We start from the raw sequence: 15,931 nt of genomic DNA, 5'->3' as shown, positions 1-15,931 counted from the left end.
CCTTCTGGAAGACTGTGTTGGATGAGAAATAAACAGGGATAGAAAATTTCAAAGCTTCAGCTTCAAGCCCTGTTTTATTTAAAGCTGGCAGTTTTATCTCGGCATCATTCATTATGCCTTTATTCCACTTCATTTACGTAAACACCAATGAGGCTTCAAAGAGAAAACTTTTATTTTTCCATTATCCTTAGGTCTATCTTAATGCAAGTGTTATACAGAGCAATAAATTGCTTTCAGCTAAAGTATTATTTTCTTCTTTTTTTTTCTTCTATTCTCTTTTCCTTTTTTTTTTTCCTTCTGATTTTCTTCTTTCTATGTCATTAATTCATGTTGGTACCTGACATAAGCACAAAACCACATCACGTGGCTACCAATTCATAAAAAATCCTAAACACCTTTCCAGACACTTCACTAAGGGATGTCAAAAACCCACAGAATTGTGCCAGGATAATTCTAAGTATTGTAAGATTGATCTCCTTTTAAATGAATGAATCCCTTGTTAAAAGGTTTTTCTATCAGCTTGGTAAGAAAGGCATTGTCCTAGGAAATAGTTTTAGCAAAGACTGATTTCATAGTTTAAGGTACTTGGGCATAAGACTGATTTCAGTGAAGAAAAAATTCAGAGACATAGAAACTGTGACTCACATCCATATCAAAAAAAGTTTGCATATGATTTTGGAACTGCTCTTTCAGAGATACAGCCTAGTTTCTTGGACAAGAATCCTGATTTTACAGACGTAACATTTAGAGTGATGGGGAAAAAGTAAGAATATTTCTTGGAAAGATAGGGATGTGAGCCTCAATTTCTACTTCTCAGTCTCTTCAAAGGACAACTCAATTTGGTTAAACAATTAAATAGCAATCAAGACAGAGAAAAATAGAGAAACTAACTGCACAGGCATATGGTCTTTGAAAAACAACAGATCCTGATTAAAGTCCCTGTTCCTAATGGGAGGGAAGGGACACTTGAATCTTCGCCTTCCACATATTTTGTGTGCACGTTACACTACTTGCTATTCCGAATCTCAAGAAAAGCTTTCAGAGGTCTTGAAAGTTCTCCCTATCTTTCTGCACAAAATCCAATTTAGAAAAGGGTCAAATTTTAAGAAGCAATACTCCAGAGGAATTAGATCAGCGAGTGAACCATTTCAAACTCTGGCCAATTGAATCATCTTCCTTTCTGATTTTGTTGTTCTACTTGACAGTCAAAAGTAAAGATATAGAGGGGAAAAAAAAAAAAAGAAAAAGAAAAGAAAGTGTGTGATCATTTCGAAATATCCTAAAATGGATATTGTCTTCCTCAAGGTGAATGGTCATCTTTCTTGAACACGAGGTTTGTGAAGGTATCTAGCCTTCAACACTCCATTGTGGTTTCCAACCAGTGAATCTTTGGGGCAATGTCAGTAAAACTACAGAAGTATTCACGTGAACTTGTTTTCCTATAACCCAACAGTTTTATGAGAACATCTCTGGCCTCCCCAGATTGCCGTGTACTTCAGGGACTGCAGCTCCTGCCAAGCTGGGAGAGCTCTCATGTAAAGAAGGTTTTAAAAATTCAGGGTTGGTCCAAAGTTCCAGCTCTGTGTGATCTAAGGTTGCTCCAGCGCCACCTCAGAGAAATACTCATGTTTCAGAGGATTTTATTTCTGAGAATCAAACTCAGATAAAGAAAGATCCTTAGTCTGATAAAACTGTTCATACCAATATTTTATACTGAGATTTAAATCCCTGATTGAGTTAGCTGCACCCCTTGTTGTTTTAATATCCACACATTTTACGTGCTTTAAAACTTCTTTTTTAAAAATCCTATTAAATTCTTCTTTTATTTTCAGCTAGATTACAGAAAAAGCTTACTATAAGCAGAAAGCTCCTAACTAATCTTCAAATCTCCATGGGAAGTGCATCTGTTATGGTGATCTCTCTGATCTTATAGCTTTCCTACTGATCTTAAAAAAAAATGTTTTTACTCATAATTTCTCTTTTTTTTTATTTAAAAAACCTATTGTTTCTTTTTCAGTATAACAGGGTAGCAGATATGAATTAAAGGAAAAAAAAATAAAACCATTCTTTAATTCTGACTTTAAAGAAAGCTATAGAAATAACTCCCAATTCATTCAGAGAACTATTTTTATGCCATTTTTAAGCATGACCTTCAAAAAAAGACAAAACACCTTCTTCAGTGCCTTGAAATTCCTGCCGATGGATCGAAACCTGCATCAATGAAATCAAAGCTTAGCGCTCCCAGTTGCGGAGGACTCATGCAATGCAGGGAGGAGCACCCCTCCCAAGGACATTAAAGCAAGTCTGTTCACGCAGATTCGAACATTTTCTCAGACAGCCTGCTTTATGTCACCTCTGTGGGACCAGACCTTGCCAGGCAGAACTCCTGTGGCTCCTACAGAAAAGCCACTTTGTACCTTGCTTTTGTATGATCAGAGAGCACCTCTGCACAATCAGCCAGCAGCCCGAAATCTGCTGCAGGACAAATGCCCCCTGCCATTTAATGATGTGCCTTTAGGACAACGCACATCCTTTCATTTGCCTCAAGCCTGCTGTTTTATGCTGGACATTGTATTTGGTGCCTTCCAACTTCTGTGCCATGAAAGAAAAAAAAAATATTGTAAATTGCTTCCTTTACCCCTTTCCGTGCTATTTGTGATCCATACCACATTCCAGCAGACTTCTCTTTCTTCTATGTTGAGTCCATTTAACCTGTCATTGTACAGGAGCTGCTACACGTCTTGTAACAGTGTTTTTCTGTCCTTCACTGATTCTGTTCCTTTTCCACAGTTTCCCCTGAGGCAGGGCACTTGGAGCTGCACACACAGAGTGCAGATGACGTGCCAGGACTTATGCAGCAGCATGGCACTGTTTTCTACCTTATTTTCTTTGCCTACAGTTCCTCCCAGTGTATTTTTGGCTGTAGCTGAGCTTACTGTGGGGGCAGAACAAGAAGAGATTGAAATACCATCACGTCCAGTCAAAAAAACCTAGCATTCAATTTTACACTTATGTCAACTCTTTATCAGGGACCATAGTGATAGGACAAAGGGTAATGGTTTGAAGCTAGAAGAGGGTAGGTTTAGATTAGATATAAGGAGGAAATTCTTTACTATGAGGGTGGCAAGGCCCTGTCACAGGCTGCCCCGAGGAGCTGTGGGTGCCATCCCTGGCAGTGCCCAAGGCCAGGCTGGATGGGGCTGGGGGCAGCCTGGGCTGGTGGGAGGTGTCCCTGCCCATGGCAGGGGGCTGGAACTGGATGGGCTTTAAGGTCCCTTCCAGCACAACCCATTCTATGATTCTATGATTTTAACTCCCACAGCCTCTGAGCCTTGGCCGGATGTATTTACAGACAAACTATTGATGAAGAGGAGAGGATGAGCATGGGTGGAAAAGCACCCAAGGTCTATTGAGCCTCTCCCTGCCCGATCACTTTGCAGTGCTGCCTAGCAAGTTTTTTGGCCATGCATTGTCTGTCATGTTAACAGTAAAAAATGGAAATGAACAACATTGAGTTCCTTCTCTTGCTCTCCACAGCTGGACTTGTCTACTTGTGCCACCCAGAAAAACCCTTCCAGCCATGGGAGCCAACCTCAGCATTGTTGTTGCCCCAGAGAGGCTCTAGTTGCATTTTCCAGCATTCTTAGGTCCACCACCTCCCATGGAAGTTGGGCTCAACCCCATCCCACCCCAACCCCAAAACACTGTAACATGCTGGGGACATTGCACAAGAGCCAGGACAGCCCAATTGCAGAGCACAGGGCAGGAGGACCAGCTCCAGGCAGAGTTTCTGGTCCTTAGCAATTCTGTATTTGAGCCATCACTCCCTGCACAGTACACTGCTAGTCAGAGGGAGTGCATCCCACTAACGAGTCCCATTAGGGAACAGCAAATTAAAAACCAGGCCAGATAGCACTCCACTGGGCCAGGATGGCCAAAGCGTTGTACCTCCTGAAGCCTGATTTGTAGGATCCCTTGAACAGAGCTGCCCGCTGTCTCCTGGGGTCATGGGGGCAGGGGAGAACAGGTGAAGAAAGTGTTTTGTTCTTTAAAGAATTCTTTCAATCAGGATGGCAGAGACAAAGATCTCAGGTCTTTGAGTCAAAGAGTCTCAGGTTTTGGGAGCTTCTCATCACGCCAAAATGGGCTTCACCCTCTTCCTGTATCCACTCAAGTCATAGCAAAGGTCTATAGACAGACACACAGATTAGGAGACACACTTGCACTGGAAGGGCACCATAAGCAGCCTTGAGGTAAAAACATACAACTTTATAACCAAAACCCAGAGACAAAATGACATGTAACAACATCAGTCCATTCTCCTGCTTTATTTGAAAGAGCATTCAGATAACAAAGTGTGGATGATAAAGTCTACTTGTGATGCCATCAATCTGGCTGTGTGTTTAGATGAATAAAAAAGGGAGAGAAAAATGAAAATAACCAATCTGTTGTTTCAGTACAATGACAGCAAAGTGTCCCCTGTTAAGTACAGCCAGTATGTTGGGTTATTTACTGCTTCATAACACAATATAATACATTAACGACATATTAACTCATCAACACCACTTGAGAACTTACATAAAAAGTTATTTACAGGTTCACTCCATGACTCTCCTCTTACAGTGTTCTAGGATGTTGCACTGACACACAACACAGTTAAAACATTTACAGACAATAACAATTGAATTTCATACTGTGAATTACAAGGCTGTAGCAGTTTATGAACTCTCCCACCATTCTTACCTCTGAGGCTCATTAATAATCATACTCAGATCTTCCAAGACTCTTTGAGCTCCAGCACATGGAAAAATGCAGAAATAAATATTTTAGAAAGTTATGTATTTCTTAATTTTGTACAACAGTATAGAACTTTGAATGTTGCTGGCAACACCAACATGCTATTATTGAGAGTTCTGCTGCATGATTCAGTAGGCCATTGGGTTAAATGCATTTTTTTTAAAATACAATGAAGCAGAACATGGAGGAAGCTGAAATCACTTAGCATCAGGAACAACATGGCCTTCAGCCTTCCTTGCCTTTATGCTAATGGCCAAGTAAAATGCTTACTGTAATCGGTACCTCCTCTCAGCAACAGAGATCATGGTAGCTCAAGTCTAGAAATCGAAGACCTGGAGAAATAACCCCTAGAAAAAGGTGGATACATCTGGCATTTCTTTTGTCAGGCATGTTTCCATAAAGCTGGGCTGTCCACTGGTTGTACTGGAGTTGTTTCTGGTTTGTTTCATTTATAGGCAAGAGAGGAGCCCAGCCTTTGCCTATTGCCCCTCTTCCCTGTGGCCCCAGGTCCTGTATCACACTTCTTGTAAACCAGCTGCAACTCCATCAAGGCTGGTAAGGCCACTGCAGTGGAATACATGCAAGACAAACAGGAAATGCAAGACCACTTCTTACATTAGAAACACTGGAAATAGATGTAGACCCTAGACTTCTAAGGAAGTGCACAACTATTTTCAGCAGGAAGGAATCTGATCCCCTAAACAGAGAAGGAGAAAGTTATCTAATAAGTGCCTGTGATTTCTTACTCTAGAATTCTAAGCATAAGTCAGTATCATGACATTAAAGGCAAATACAGTTCTATTGCCAAAAAAAAGGAAACAGAAAATATAATACCTACACTAAAAACTGCACTTGAATTAATCTCTGAACAGGACACACCTCCTTAGAATATAATAGAATGGTTTGGGTTGGAAGGGTCCGTAAAATCATTTAGTTCCAACGCGCCCCCCCCCAGCATGGGCAGGGACATCTTATTAGTTCAGGTTGCTGAAAGCCCCATACAACCTGGCCTTGAACACTTCCAGGGAGGGGGCATCCACGGCTTCTCTGGGCAACCTGTTCCAGTGCCTCACAGTGAAGAATTTCTTCCATATGTCTTCATCAGTAGTAGGAATTACTTTCTATACAATGAATACATCTAAGCTTTGAGATGACATTGGAATTTCAGCTATTTCCGATCAGTATCTCTAAAAGTCTACTGACATCTTTGTAAATTTAACTTTATTAGAAATACAATTCATAAGAATGAAAATCACAATCCACTAGCAAATGTTTTTCTAAAGGTAATTTCTCATGTAATTTCCCTGAAGTTATTTGGTATATTTTAGTTTAATCATTTTTAGATTCCAGATATATTATCATATTCTCAAAATCTTGATTGCATAACTGAAAATATTTTTTTCCAAGGAATTACAGATATTACAGCAGAATATGCATCATTTTAATTTGGCTTGAACTGCAAATGTTGCAAAATGATACCTCTCTAAAAAAATCATCTAATAACTGAGAAAGCAAAGCTATTTCTTTCATTACAAAGCTTTACTTGGCATCCATATATGCCACTGCATTGCACCAACTTTGGACTTTGAAACCACTTCATTAAACATGGAGTTTCATGGTATAACAGACCTCTTTAAACTCTTTTCAGTGTAATAATAGTCTTTACAATTTAGCCATCAGTATGATGGGGTCAGCACACATTTCCCCACCAATACAGACATGTCCTAATGTAATATAGTATCAACCTTTAAATTATGTGTGGTTTTTTTTTCAGAAAATAAAAAAGCAGATATTGGGAATAAAAATTACTATTTAGATATATTTCCAGTTGTAAATCATTTCCGCTAGTGGATCAGCTAATCTGTTCTTGCATATCTGGTAAATCATGCCCTAACTTCTCCCTTTGAGATCTCTTCCAAAACCTGATTGCTCCTCTAGTTCAGAAAGTCTCATCACAGCTTTTCCTGCTTTAGCTTCCAGATTTGATTTCTCATTCTATCACCTTCAGAGACTGTGAATAATTCCCTTCCTTCATTTACATTATTATTGCCTTAAAGCTATTTATAGACTGATATAATTTACTATCAGACCTTTTCTCTCCTAGGCTACTTAACTTAACCCTGTCTTCTTTTCCTCTTAGGTTCCGTTGCTTATACGTGATTACTTTTTTCTTTTAACTTTTTTTTTTCCACTATACTTATTTGCTGTAAATCTTTCATAGGATCATAGAATATCCTAGGTTGGAAGGAACCCACAAGGATCATCGATTCCAACTCCCAGCTCCACACAAGACCACCCAAAAATATGCCTGCGAACATTGTCCAAATGGTTCTTGAACTCCAGCAGGCTTGGTTCCATGACCGCTCCCTGGGGAGTCTGCACAACCAACCTCTTTAGCTTTGAGACCAGAACTATAGGAAGCCAGACAAGTTCTTCGCAACACACCAAACAATCTAAAATAATGCTTGTAATCCAAGATAAAGGATGTTCATATCCTTTAGAGGAACACTTTTAGGTTTTGCAAATTGTATCCAAGAATGCAACTTTATTTATATTTTGCAAGAGTGGTGCGGAAAGAGCAAGACTTTCACACCAGCCTCTGGTTTTGGGAAGCAAAGCCTCTGTGTGGCCCCTTTTACAAATTGAGAAGACCTTCAGATCTCTCTTTTCATATTTATTTTCCACAGGTATCTATTTTCTAAATGTTTAATATTTTCATTAATGTAGGATTAAGCTTGATGTAATGTAAATGTTATTCATCATTTAAAATGCATCGTATACCACATGCTCTGTCCACTCTCTATCATTGAAATATGTATTCTGTGCTACAATAAGGTTTTGGTCAGAGCACTCACATGCTTACTTGGTATTTCATACATATATTTGTCATTTTATACAAAGGTTAAGAGGTCTACTCCCCAAATTCCCTTTAGGTGCTACATCCAAAACATAGACTAAGTGTCTATCATACTGACACAGGAAATCTTATAAATCTCTACTGTTTATTAGCATATTTCATCCAGATGTTGCACAAGTTATCTGTTGAGAGTGTGAATGTCCCTCTTAGAATAGATCTCTATAAAATAGAATGGGTGGTAGGGTTTTTTTCTTTACCCACTTGTGGCATGAAACTATAATCTGTGTCCGATAAAGGCTGATTATACATGATTAGTGAAGAATCCTTTAAGTTCAGAAATAATGAAAACCTGAAATCCCGTAACCAAACCTTATATTTAAAAAGATTTTTTTCTGACTTCTAAATCCAAGAACCATTCCTTGAGCTACAAATTAATATGGAGGCATAACTGAAGAAGCGATCATGCCAGGCAATTACAAAATTGTCCTATATCTCTATCTACCAAATCAGGGGTAGTAGGAGTCATCCTGAAAATAAAAGCCAGCATAGAAATAACAGAAATAGAAAACTCAGTATGGGATGTACAATGGCTCAAGAACACATGTAAACATGGTCATGATAATAAAGGCCTCTTCCCTTCATTGCATTCCCTTCATAAGCTCAGTAACAGCACTCCAGAAACGCTAGTTTCAGGTGTTCTTCCTTGGGGCTGAAAAACTACAAAGATTTGTGATGCTTGGCAAGATGCAGATGCAGAGGAAACCAACCAATCATTCATCTTAGGAGAGAGGAGGGAGAGAAATGGGTGTTCCGGTGAACATTATTTATTAAGAGCTTCAAACCACGAAGCATGAGTCATCTGGGAACACTATGAGCTGGGAAATGTAGCTAAAAAGATGTCAAAGCAACTTCCCTGAGGGATGCACATTGAAGTGTCTGGAAGTTCCCTGGTGGGAAGAAGAAGTAGAACAATGAGCGTGAAGTGGATAATGCAGAGTTACAGAAGAACTAGGTGCCTGCTCAGTTAGGAGAAATTCAGATTTATTCTCACAACTAAGATCACCCTGCACACTGGAGGTGGAACACTGTCCAAAAGACATTGTCAATACACCATCATCCAACAGAAAAGTTCCGCCAAATAATATAATTCACTGACATTGCACCTGTGAATTCATTAATGATATTCTCTTCATATGAAGATTCATCAATTTGCTCTTTCCCTTTGGCTGTCACAAAACCAAAGACCTTCTGCTGGCTGGGATTTTTGCTGTAGGCCATAAATCTTGGTGGTTTTTGTTGTTGTGGTGGTGGTGGTTGTGGGTTTTTTGATGTTTGGTTTGTTGTTTTTCTTAAGAAAAAAAAACTTGGTTTGTTGTGTTTTTTTTTTTTTGTTTTTTTTTCATTATTAGTCATTATTACTACAGGTGTAGAAAGACGTTTTATTGCAGTTTCATTCATCTGCATGGACAAATATTCTGTAAAATCTTCAGGCTTACAACCACAACTTTCAGTTTTAGTGTTCTACTTCTGACAAATGTTTTTCTACCTTAACAGTTTGCTTAATTCCTCTATTTCATGTATCAACACTTTTCCAGCATTATAAATCTTGACAGCTACTTCTGTGTTATCAACAGATTTCCAAGTCTGTGGAGGAAGGTTCAAAGGCATTCTACAAATATGACTGGTAATGACCAAATCAAAAGTCTTCATATCCACTTGCTTCAGATGATTTCACTGCCTGTAACCTTGAAATACAGAACAGTGGCTTAATCTCACTGGAACAATCCTACTGCCCAGGTCAGCTCATTATCTAGATGGAGTTTTAACCTGTGTCAATTATATCCTTCCAGCCACTGACAGTGAATTCAGCTAATACTTTGCTTCTTGGCAGTTTAATCTGTATGCACACATAGGATACATAACATTTACAGCTATTATTCTTAATGGCACTATTTTCATTGAAAATCATTCATTCTAATGTTAATATATAAAATGAGAAACTTTCTTAATATAACAAGGAGGCTGAAAAATTGAAAATGCAATACAAAAATCTTCCTTTAGAGTCATGTTTCTCACTCATTCACACTGACTAGGTTTTACTTTGCTTTGACTAAGCTCATAAGTTTGAATCTTAGAAAATATTTAGAAGGTTTCTTGAACAAAAAGTAAGAGATTCACTGTCTCTTGGTAACTTCAGGCCAAGGTTACATGTTATACAACTATGAATTATCAGGCTCAACATATGGAGAGGACAAAGCTCTATCCTGAGCATAAATGGCAAATTGCCTTTTGAACCATCAGGCTACAGCCTTCAATGAGATTCCAGGTAGACCTTGAAAATGTTAATCTATAATAAGACCCCTTATTCCTCTACCACTATGATCACAAATTAATTATATGGTCTTCTTTATACAGGTGAACAAAGAAAGTCCTCTAGTTCTCTTTTATCAATGAATTGGATGAGATCCATTAGCTTTTAGGTTCATAATCTGCATTTAAATTACAGTACTGCATGCTTGAATGTTTATGTCTTACTTGACTCGGGAAAAGATCTTTAGAAGTAAAGAAGTAAACTTTCTTTACTTGAACTCAGTATAAATATGTCTCTAAATCCTGCTCAAATTGGAGTCCTAGCAACTTGTACAGAGCAAGATACCATTCAGTGGTGGTAACACTATGTCTTCAAATAAATATAATTATGGTACTGAACAGAAAATAAATACCTTTAAATAAATCATATGAAAAACATTCATCATGACCCTAGAAATTCATATTTGCAATTTAGTAAACCTCTGACATATTTCAGATAACACATGTATCTAGAACATTCCCTATAATGGAATCCAAATATATTACACAGCCTTTAACAATATAAAATTCAGACCTACCACAAGTATGTAATCATTTCTGGGATAACTCAGCAGCCATTTATAAGTCAGTACATAATTTTAGAAAATAAAGAGAAGAGCTTCCCTAGTTGAAACTGCAGGAAGGTCTCCTGAAAAAAATTGTGAATTGATCTACGCAGAAATCTGGCTAGACTGGTGGGTAACTCCTACATTACATACTACTCCTCCATACCAACTACTTTGCTCCAATTAATCTGCATTTATTGGGCCACAGTATGTCCTTACATCAGACCTTAGTTAGGATAAACCTCTATAGATATCAATCAAAATTTGTCTGGATGAAGATAGGAATAAAAGCTGCGGAAAAACAAAGGGAAGATGGTTAATGGTGTCATAACCGAATCTGGAAATATTGTAAAGTACGACTTCTGATCTTAATCAATTCTAAGGTGCAATTTGCAACCACAGTCAAGAAATAAAATTGCCTTATAGTGCAAGGTCCATAAACGTAAAAGGACTTGAATTCCTGGGAAAATTTAGCACAAAACATTGTATAGGTAACATGCAACTCCTTGTCTTTTTGTGAGTTCTCCTAGAGTATATTCAAACTTCTTTTGCTAAAATATTGTAAAAGAGGAAATTATACTTTCTTCTACCCAGCTCAGGAAATTCAACAAAATTCAGCTTCTGCTATATTGTCTGAATACCATTTGAGAAAATAGCGAGTGTTTGTACTGCAGAGCGGGAGTGCTGGGACATGCCAATAAACATCAGTTTACTTTAAACTTTTATGATATTATTGTATAAAATGAGAAAATGAGATTAACATCACTACAGATCAGCTACAAAAGAAGTTCAGTTCAGTATGGCAGGGAATATGTTAAACATGATCGTGCTATTAAATGTTAAACAGGAAAACAATCGAAACACTTTCATAAATGCTTTCTCTCCTTAAAGGAACAATTCAAAATAAAACTTTAACTCCTGTAACTTTTTTTTTTTTTTAATAAATAGTAAACACAAATCAGTGTGGAAGATTCTGATTTGCAATTAACTTATTTTACATAATATCATGTTCTTCCTGTAGAAATCACAGAAAAACACTAAAATCGTTATTTGAAGAGTTAATAATCTGCTTATAATGGACTGCTAATATTTGGTCTGTTATGATGCCTCTATCTTAAGGTAAATCTACAGAGGAAGAAGAGAATGGGAATAAATATGACACAGATGCCTCATAACTATTTGGCTGCCTTACTCTGAAGATCTTTTCAAGGTACATTGTTTGTCTATTGAGTGTATTAAGAACTTACATGCTGTCTACAAGTCTGTCTGAATCCTTTTTAATCTTCATACTTGCAGGGTTTAGTGTTTAAAAATTAGACACAACTGCACCTGAGAAAGACTTCTGCGTACGTATGCTGTAACCTTTCTCATGAATTCACCAGCTTTGAATCCAATTGCAAATTTAGGATTGCGGAGGGATTTGTCGTTTTATATTTAATAGTGATGTCATAAAGGATTGTGGAAAGTACAATACAAGATGATAAAGGTCAGTTACCATTCAGTAAGTCAAACGTCTGCTTATTGTCTTATTTCACTGCATTTTTGGCTGGGGAATGCCAAAAAGATGTGCAAATTATTCATTTGCCTAATTTATAATATAGCGCTGACTTCATTTATGTTTTCATTTTTGTTACAAAGTAATTTGTGACTCCAAAATATTTAAATGAAACTAGCATTTGAGAAAGAGATCTTTCCCATCTAATTCACACTCATCATCTATGGTGTATGTGTGACACTTCTGATCTTGCCTTCACAAAAAAAAAATATAAAAAAAAATCTGAATACTGAAAGACTGAAGTCAAGGTGGTTTTAAGACAGTTTGTAGCCATATGAGTTGGAGAGAGATTCACAAAGGTAATCAGTAGGCTAACGTTGCTATACTTCTCCAATGGGTGACTCAGAGCCCTGACAAATGGAGTTCGAACTTTGATTTGTCCTCTAAGGAATTGTTTCTCTTATGCTCCTATTCTCCAGTGATTGTACTAGGAACTCAGGGAAATTGAATTTAGCAAACTAAAACTGGCCTGTGTGAATAGTTTCCCCTTCTTGAGGGAAAACATCACTGAAATATCACTTCTGTTAGTGTTCAAAAAAAAAAAAAAAAGCAAACTAAAAAACATATTCAAAGGCTCTGAAGTGAATGCAATTTCTTTTATACAAATGAATCTTCTTTGTTTCTTCCATTTCTGAAAACTTAAAATATTTGCCCAGCTCTAATCACACTGTTTTAGTTAGGATGGAAAGAACTAAATTGTACTGGGGAGTAAAATAAAAATGTCATCATGTTTTAATTTATTTACAGAAAGAGGAATTTGAGACGGTATAACTGTTTGTCATCAGGTTTTCATTTGCTGTATGTGAAATGAGCATTCATACTTCCAGTTGGGTTTCATTCATTGCCGTTGAATCTCTGTGTGAAGATATGGTATACATCCTGTGGGAAGGAGAAAGCATAATCATGTTGCTTGAAACAAGATAACAATTAAGTTCCTAATTCTGGGAATTTGTTTTTCTAGAACATTTTCTTCACTACACAGGCCTAGAATTCTTGCATTCAGCATGAGGTACTAGATGAAACCTCCTTTCTTTTTTTGGAGTGATAACTTGGAAGTTAAACACAAATCCAGCCTCCAGACACTTTGAGGGTTACTTCAGGTTCGTCTCACTTTTGCATAAAACTGCAGAGGGATCTTTGGTAAACTAGGACTTTGGTACCTCAATTAAACATATACAACATATATAAACTCCATATGTTCTGCAGATGAGATAAATCTGAACAAAAGATTATAGAATCATCTGCTAAAGCATACTGTGCAAGTTTGAGATATCAATTTGTTCTCTGGACAATACATTTAAAAAGTGCTGGAATTGGTAGGGAACAAAATGAATGATGGCACAGGCCCTCTGATGCATACATACTGAGTCATGTAAGTTCTAGGCTTTAGAAGCAAATTATTCTCTTGAAATTCTACGGAATTCTAGTCACTTAAATCAGTTAGCATCTGTGGCCTTTATTGCAGGCTACACTGACATTAATATTCAACATTATCTTGTTATTATTCTGTCATGAAGGATAGTTTTCTGTCATAAGACAGAGCTAGAAGCAATTTTCCTCCATTGACAGTTAGTGTTTCCATGAAGGTGGTCTGCACAGATTTTGCCACAAAGTTATAAATACAACAGAGGCCTTTTTTGAGTCTTTATTACATTTTGATTTATGAGAAAGAGAGAAAAGGAACAGGAGGAGAGCAGAGATCCAAAAACCACTAAAACAAATGGTTCTATTTTTCAAATATATTATTAATAAAATTGCAGCTGGATACATAAGAAAAAAAAAAATCTAAAAATCTTCTCCCTGCTTCTGTTTCTACCGCTAGAATCACTTCACAAATTCCATGACAAGAAAAATCATGGTCAAAAACAAAGGCCATGCCCCCTCTACAAATAATTAAATAAATAAACAATAAAAAATAAAATTGAACAACCATGATTCTTATGTTCAGTAATTTTGGGGAGCACTTTGTACTGAAATATACCCTACATCTCAAAGAAGAAATTACCTCAGTTTCTTCAAAGAGTTCTTCTTCTGCAGCGTCTTCAATCCACCTGACCGGCAACAGGCAAACTTACAATCAATGACCTGGTAAATTATTGGGTTGTACATGGCTGCTGACTTTGCAAGCAGAGTTGGTACCACTGAAAACTGAATGGGAACTGAATCCGGCTGTCCAAAGGCTGACCACACAGAGACCACAGCGTAAGGGATCCAGGCAATGAGGAATCCTGCACAGATCAACATTGCCACCTTGTGAGAGGAAAAAAGAGAAAAATAAATTAATCTCACGGAGTTGTCCTTACTGACAGCACTGCACGGAGCTTGGCAGAATGCAAGGGAACAGGCAACAGAATGGAAAAGAAAAATTATAACTTGCTTGACATAAATTTGCAATGTGAACAAAAAATGTATCTTGCTACATTTAATTTTCCTAGATACAAAGGTGGATTCCAAACACCTAATTCTGCATACATGGAATTATTAAAGACACCGGTGATAGTCTGATGAAGTGGAAAAATCACAACAAACTCCTATCCATCACTTCCCCACATACACTCTCACCACCTTCATTACAAATAATAATAATAAAATTTAAAAATCATAGAATCATAACATATCCTGAGTTGGAAGGGACCCACAAAGATCATGGAGTCCAACTGCTGGCTCCACACAGCACCACCCAAAACCAATCCCTATGTCTGAGAGCGTTGTCCCAGCGCTTCTTGAACTCCAGCAGCTCGGTGCCATGACCTGCCCTGGGGAGCCTGTCCCAGTGCCCGAGCACCTCTGGGTGCAGAACCTTTCCCTCGCACCCAGCCTGACCCTCCCCTGTCCCAGCTCCATGCCGTTCCCTCGGGTCCTGTCGCTGTCCCCAGAGAGCAGAGCTCAGCGCCTGCCCCTCCGCTCCCCTCGTGAGGGAGCTGCAGGCCGCCATGAGGCCTCCCCTCGGCCTGCTCTGCTCTGGGCTTAGCGAACCAAGGGGCCTCAGCTGCTCCTCATACATCTTGCCCTCTAGGCCCTTCACCATTTTCACAGCCCTCCTTTGGACACTCTATAATAGTTAAATGTCTTCCTTATATTTTGGCACCCAAAACTGCACATAATAATTGAGGTGAGGCCGCACCAGCACAGAGTAGAGAGAGACAATTGCTTCCCTGAAAAAAACAAAAAGAAGTCTATTTTCCATTTCAGAACAAAACAAGAGTGCCCTGGGAAAACAAAACAGTACAATAAATTAATTCAGTGCAAGTCCTCAGATTCTGAGTCTTTTGAAATCAGATTCTATAGGTCATAAAAAGAAAGTCTTTGAAGAAGTTTCCAGGACTGAAGGACTAAGTCTTGATGGCATGTGGGAGTGCCTCTGCAGGTGAGTTTGCTTATAAGGATATGTTCCTGTCTAAATCTAATATACCACCCTCTTCTGTAACACACAGAATCAGACACTGAGGCAAGAGCAAAGAGAATTAGGAAGATTATTCTTTAATTAGAATAATTAAAGAAAAAACAACTTAAGAAGAGATTGCAACACCCCGATCTAATGCAGGGCTTCTTCCCCTCTCACAGGCTGTGCTTACGTCCCACAGAGAAGGCATCAAAATGCAGTGGAACTAATAACCTGCCACAAGGATGGGCATTTGTAAGAGGAGGAAGGAGAAGAATTTTGCTGAATTAGCTTCATCTGCTTTCAACCAGGACGGGGTCTGTGGCCTTCCACTAGAAAAGTGTCAGCCATTTAAATTCATTTCAAGACAAATATGGAAAAAGTGAACATGAAGTCATTCAAGAAGGCAAGAGATGTCAAGTCTC

The 15,931-nt window shown here is 38.1% G+C and overlaps 1 protein-coding gene across 6 annotated transcripts in view; it reads right to left on the bottom strand.

The window, feature by feature from the left end:
* Window positions 1–12,038: 12,038 nt before the first annotated feature.
* Window positions 12,039–15,931, bottom strand: part of OPN5 (opsin 5) — a 36,895-nt gene continuing 33,002 nt past the window's right edge. For all 6 annotated transcript variants that reach the window (XM_083830406.1, XM_083830407.1, XM_083830408.1 and 3 more), the window contains 2 exons: window positions 14,130–14,374; window positions 12,039–13,003 (listed from right to left, as the gene is read on the bottom strand). In XM_083830406.1, coding sequence (XP_083686532.1) covers window positions 12,940–13,003; window positions 14,130–14,374 — 309 coding nt within the window. In that variant the 3' untranslated portion in view covers window positions 12,039–12,939. The remainder of the gene's footprint in view (window positions 13,004–14,129; window positions 14,375–15,931) is intronic.

This window comes from Anser anser (genome assembly GCF_964211835.1).
Source record: "Anser anser genome assembly, chromosome: 3".
Classification (NCBI taxonomy): domain Eukaryota; kingdom Metazoa; phylum Chordata; class Aves; order Anseriformes; family Anatidae; genus Anser; species Anser anser.
This window is presented reverse-complemented; position numbering and strand designations above follow the sequence as displayed.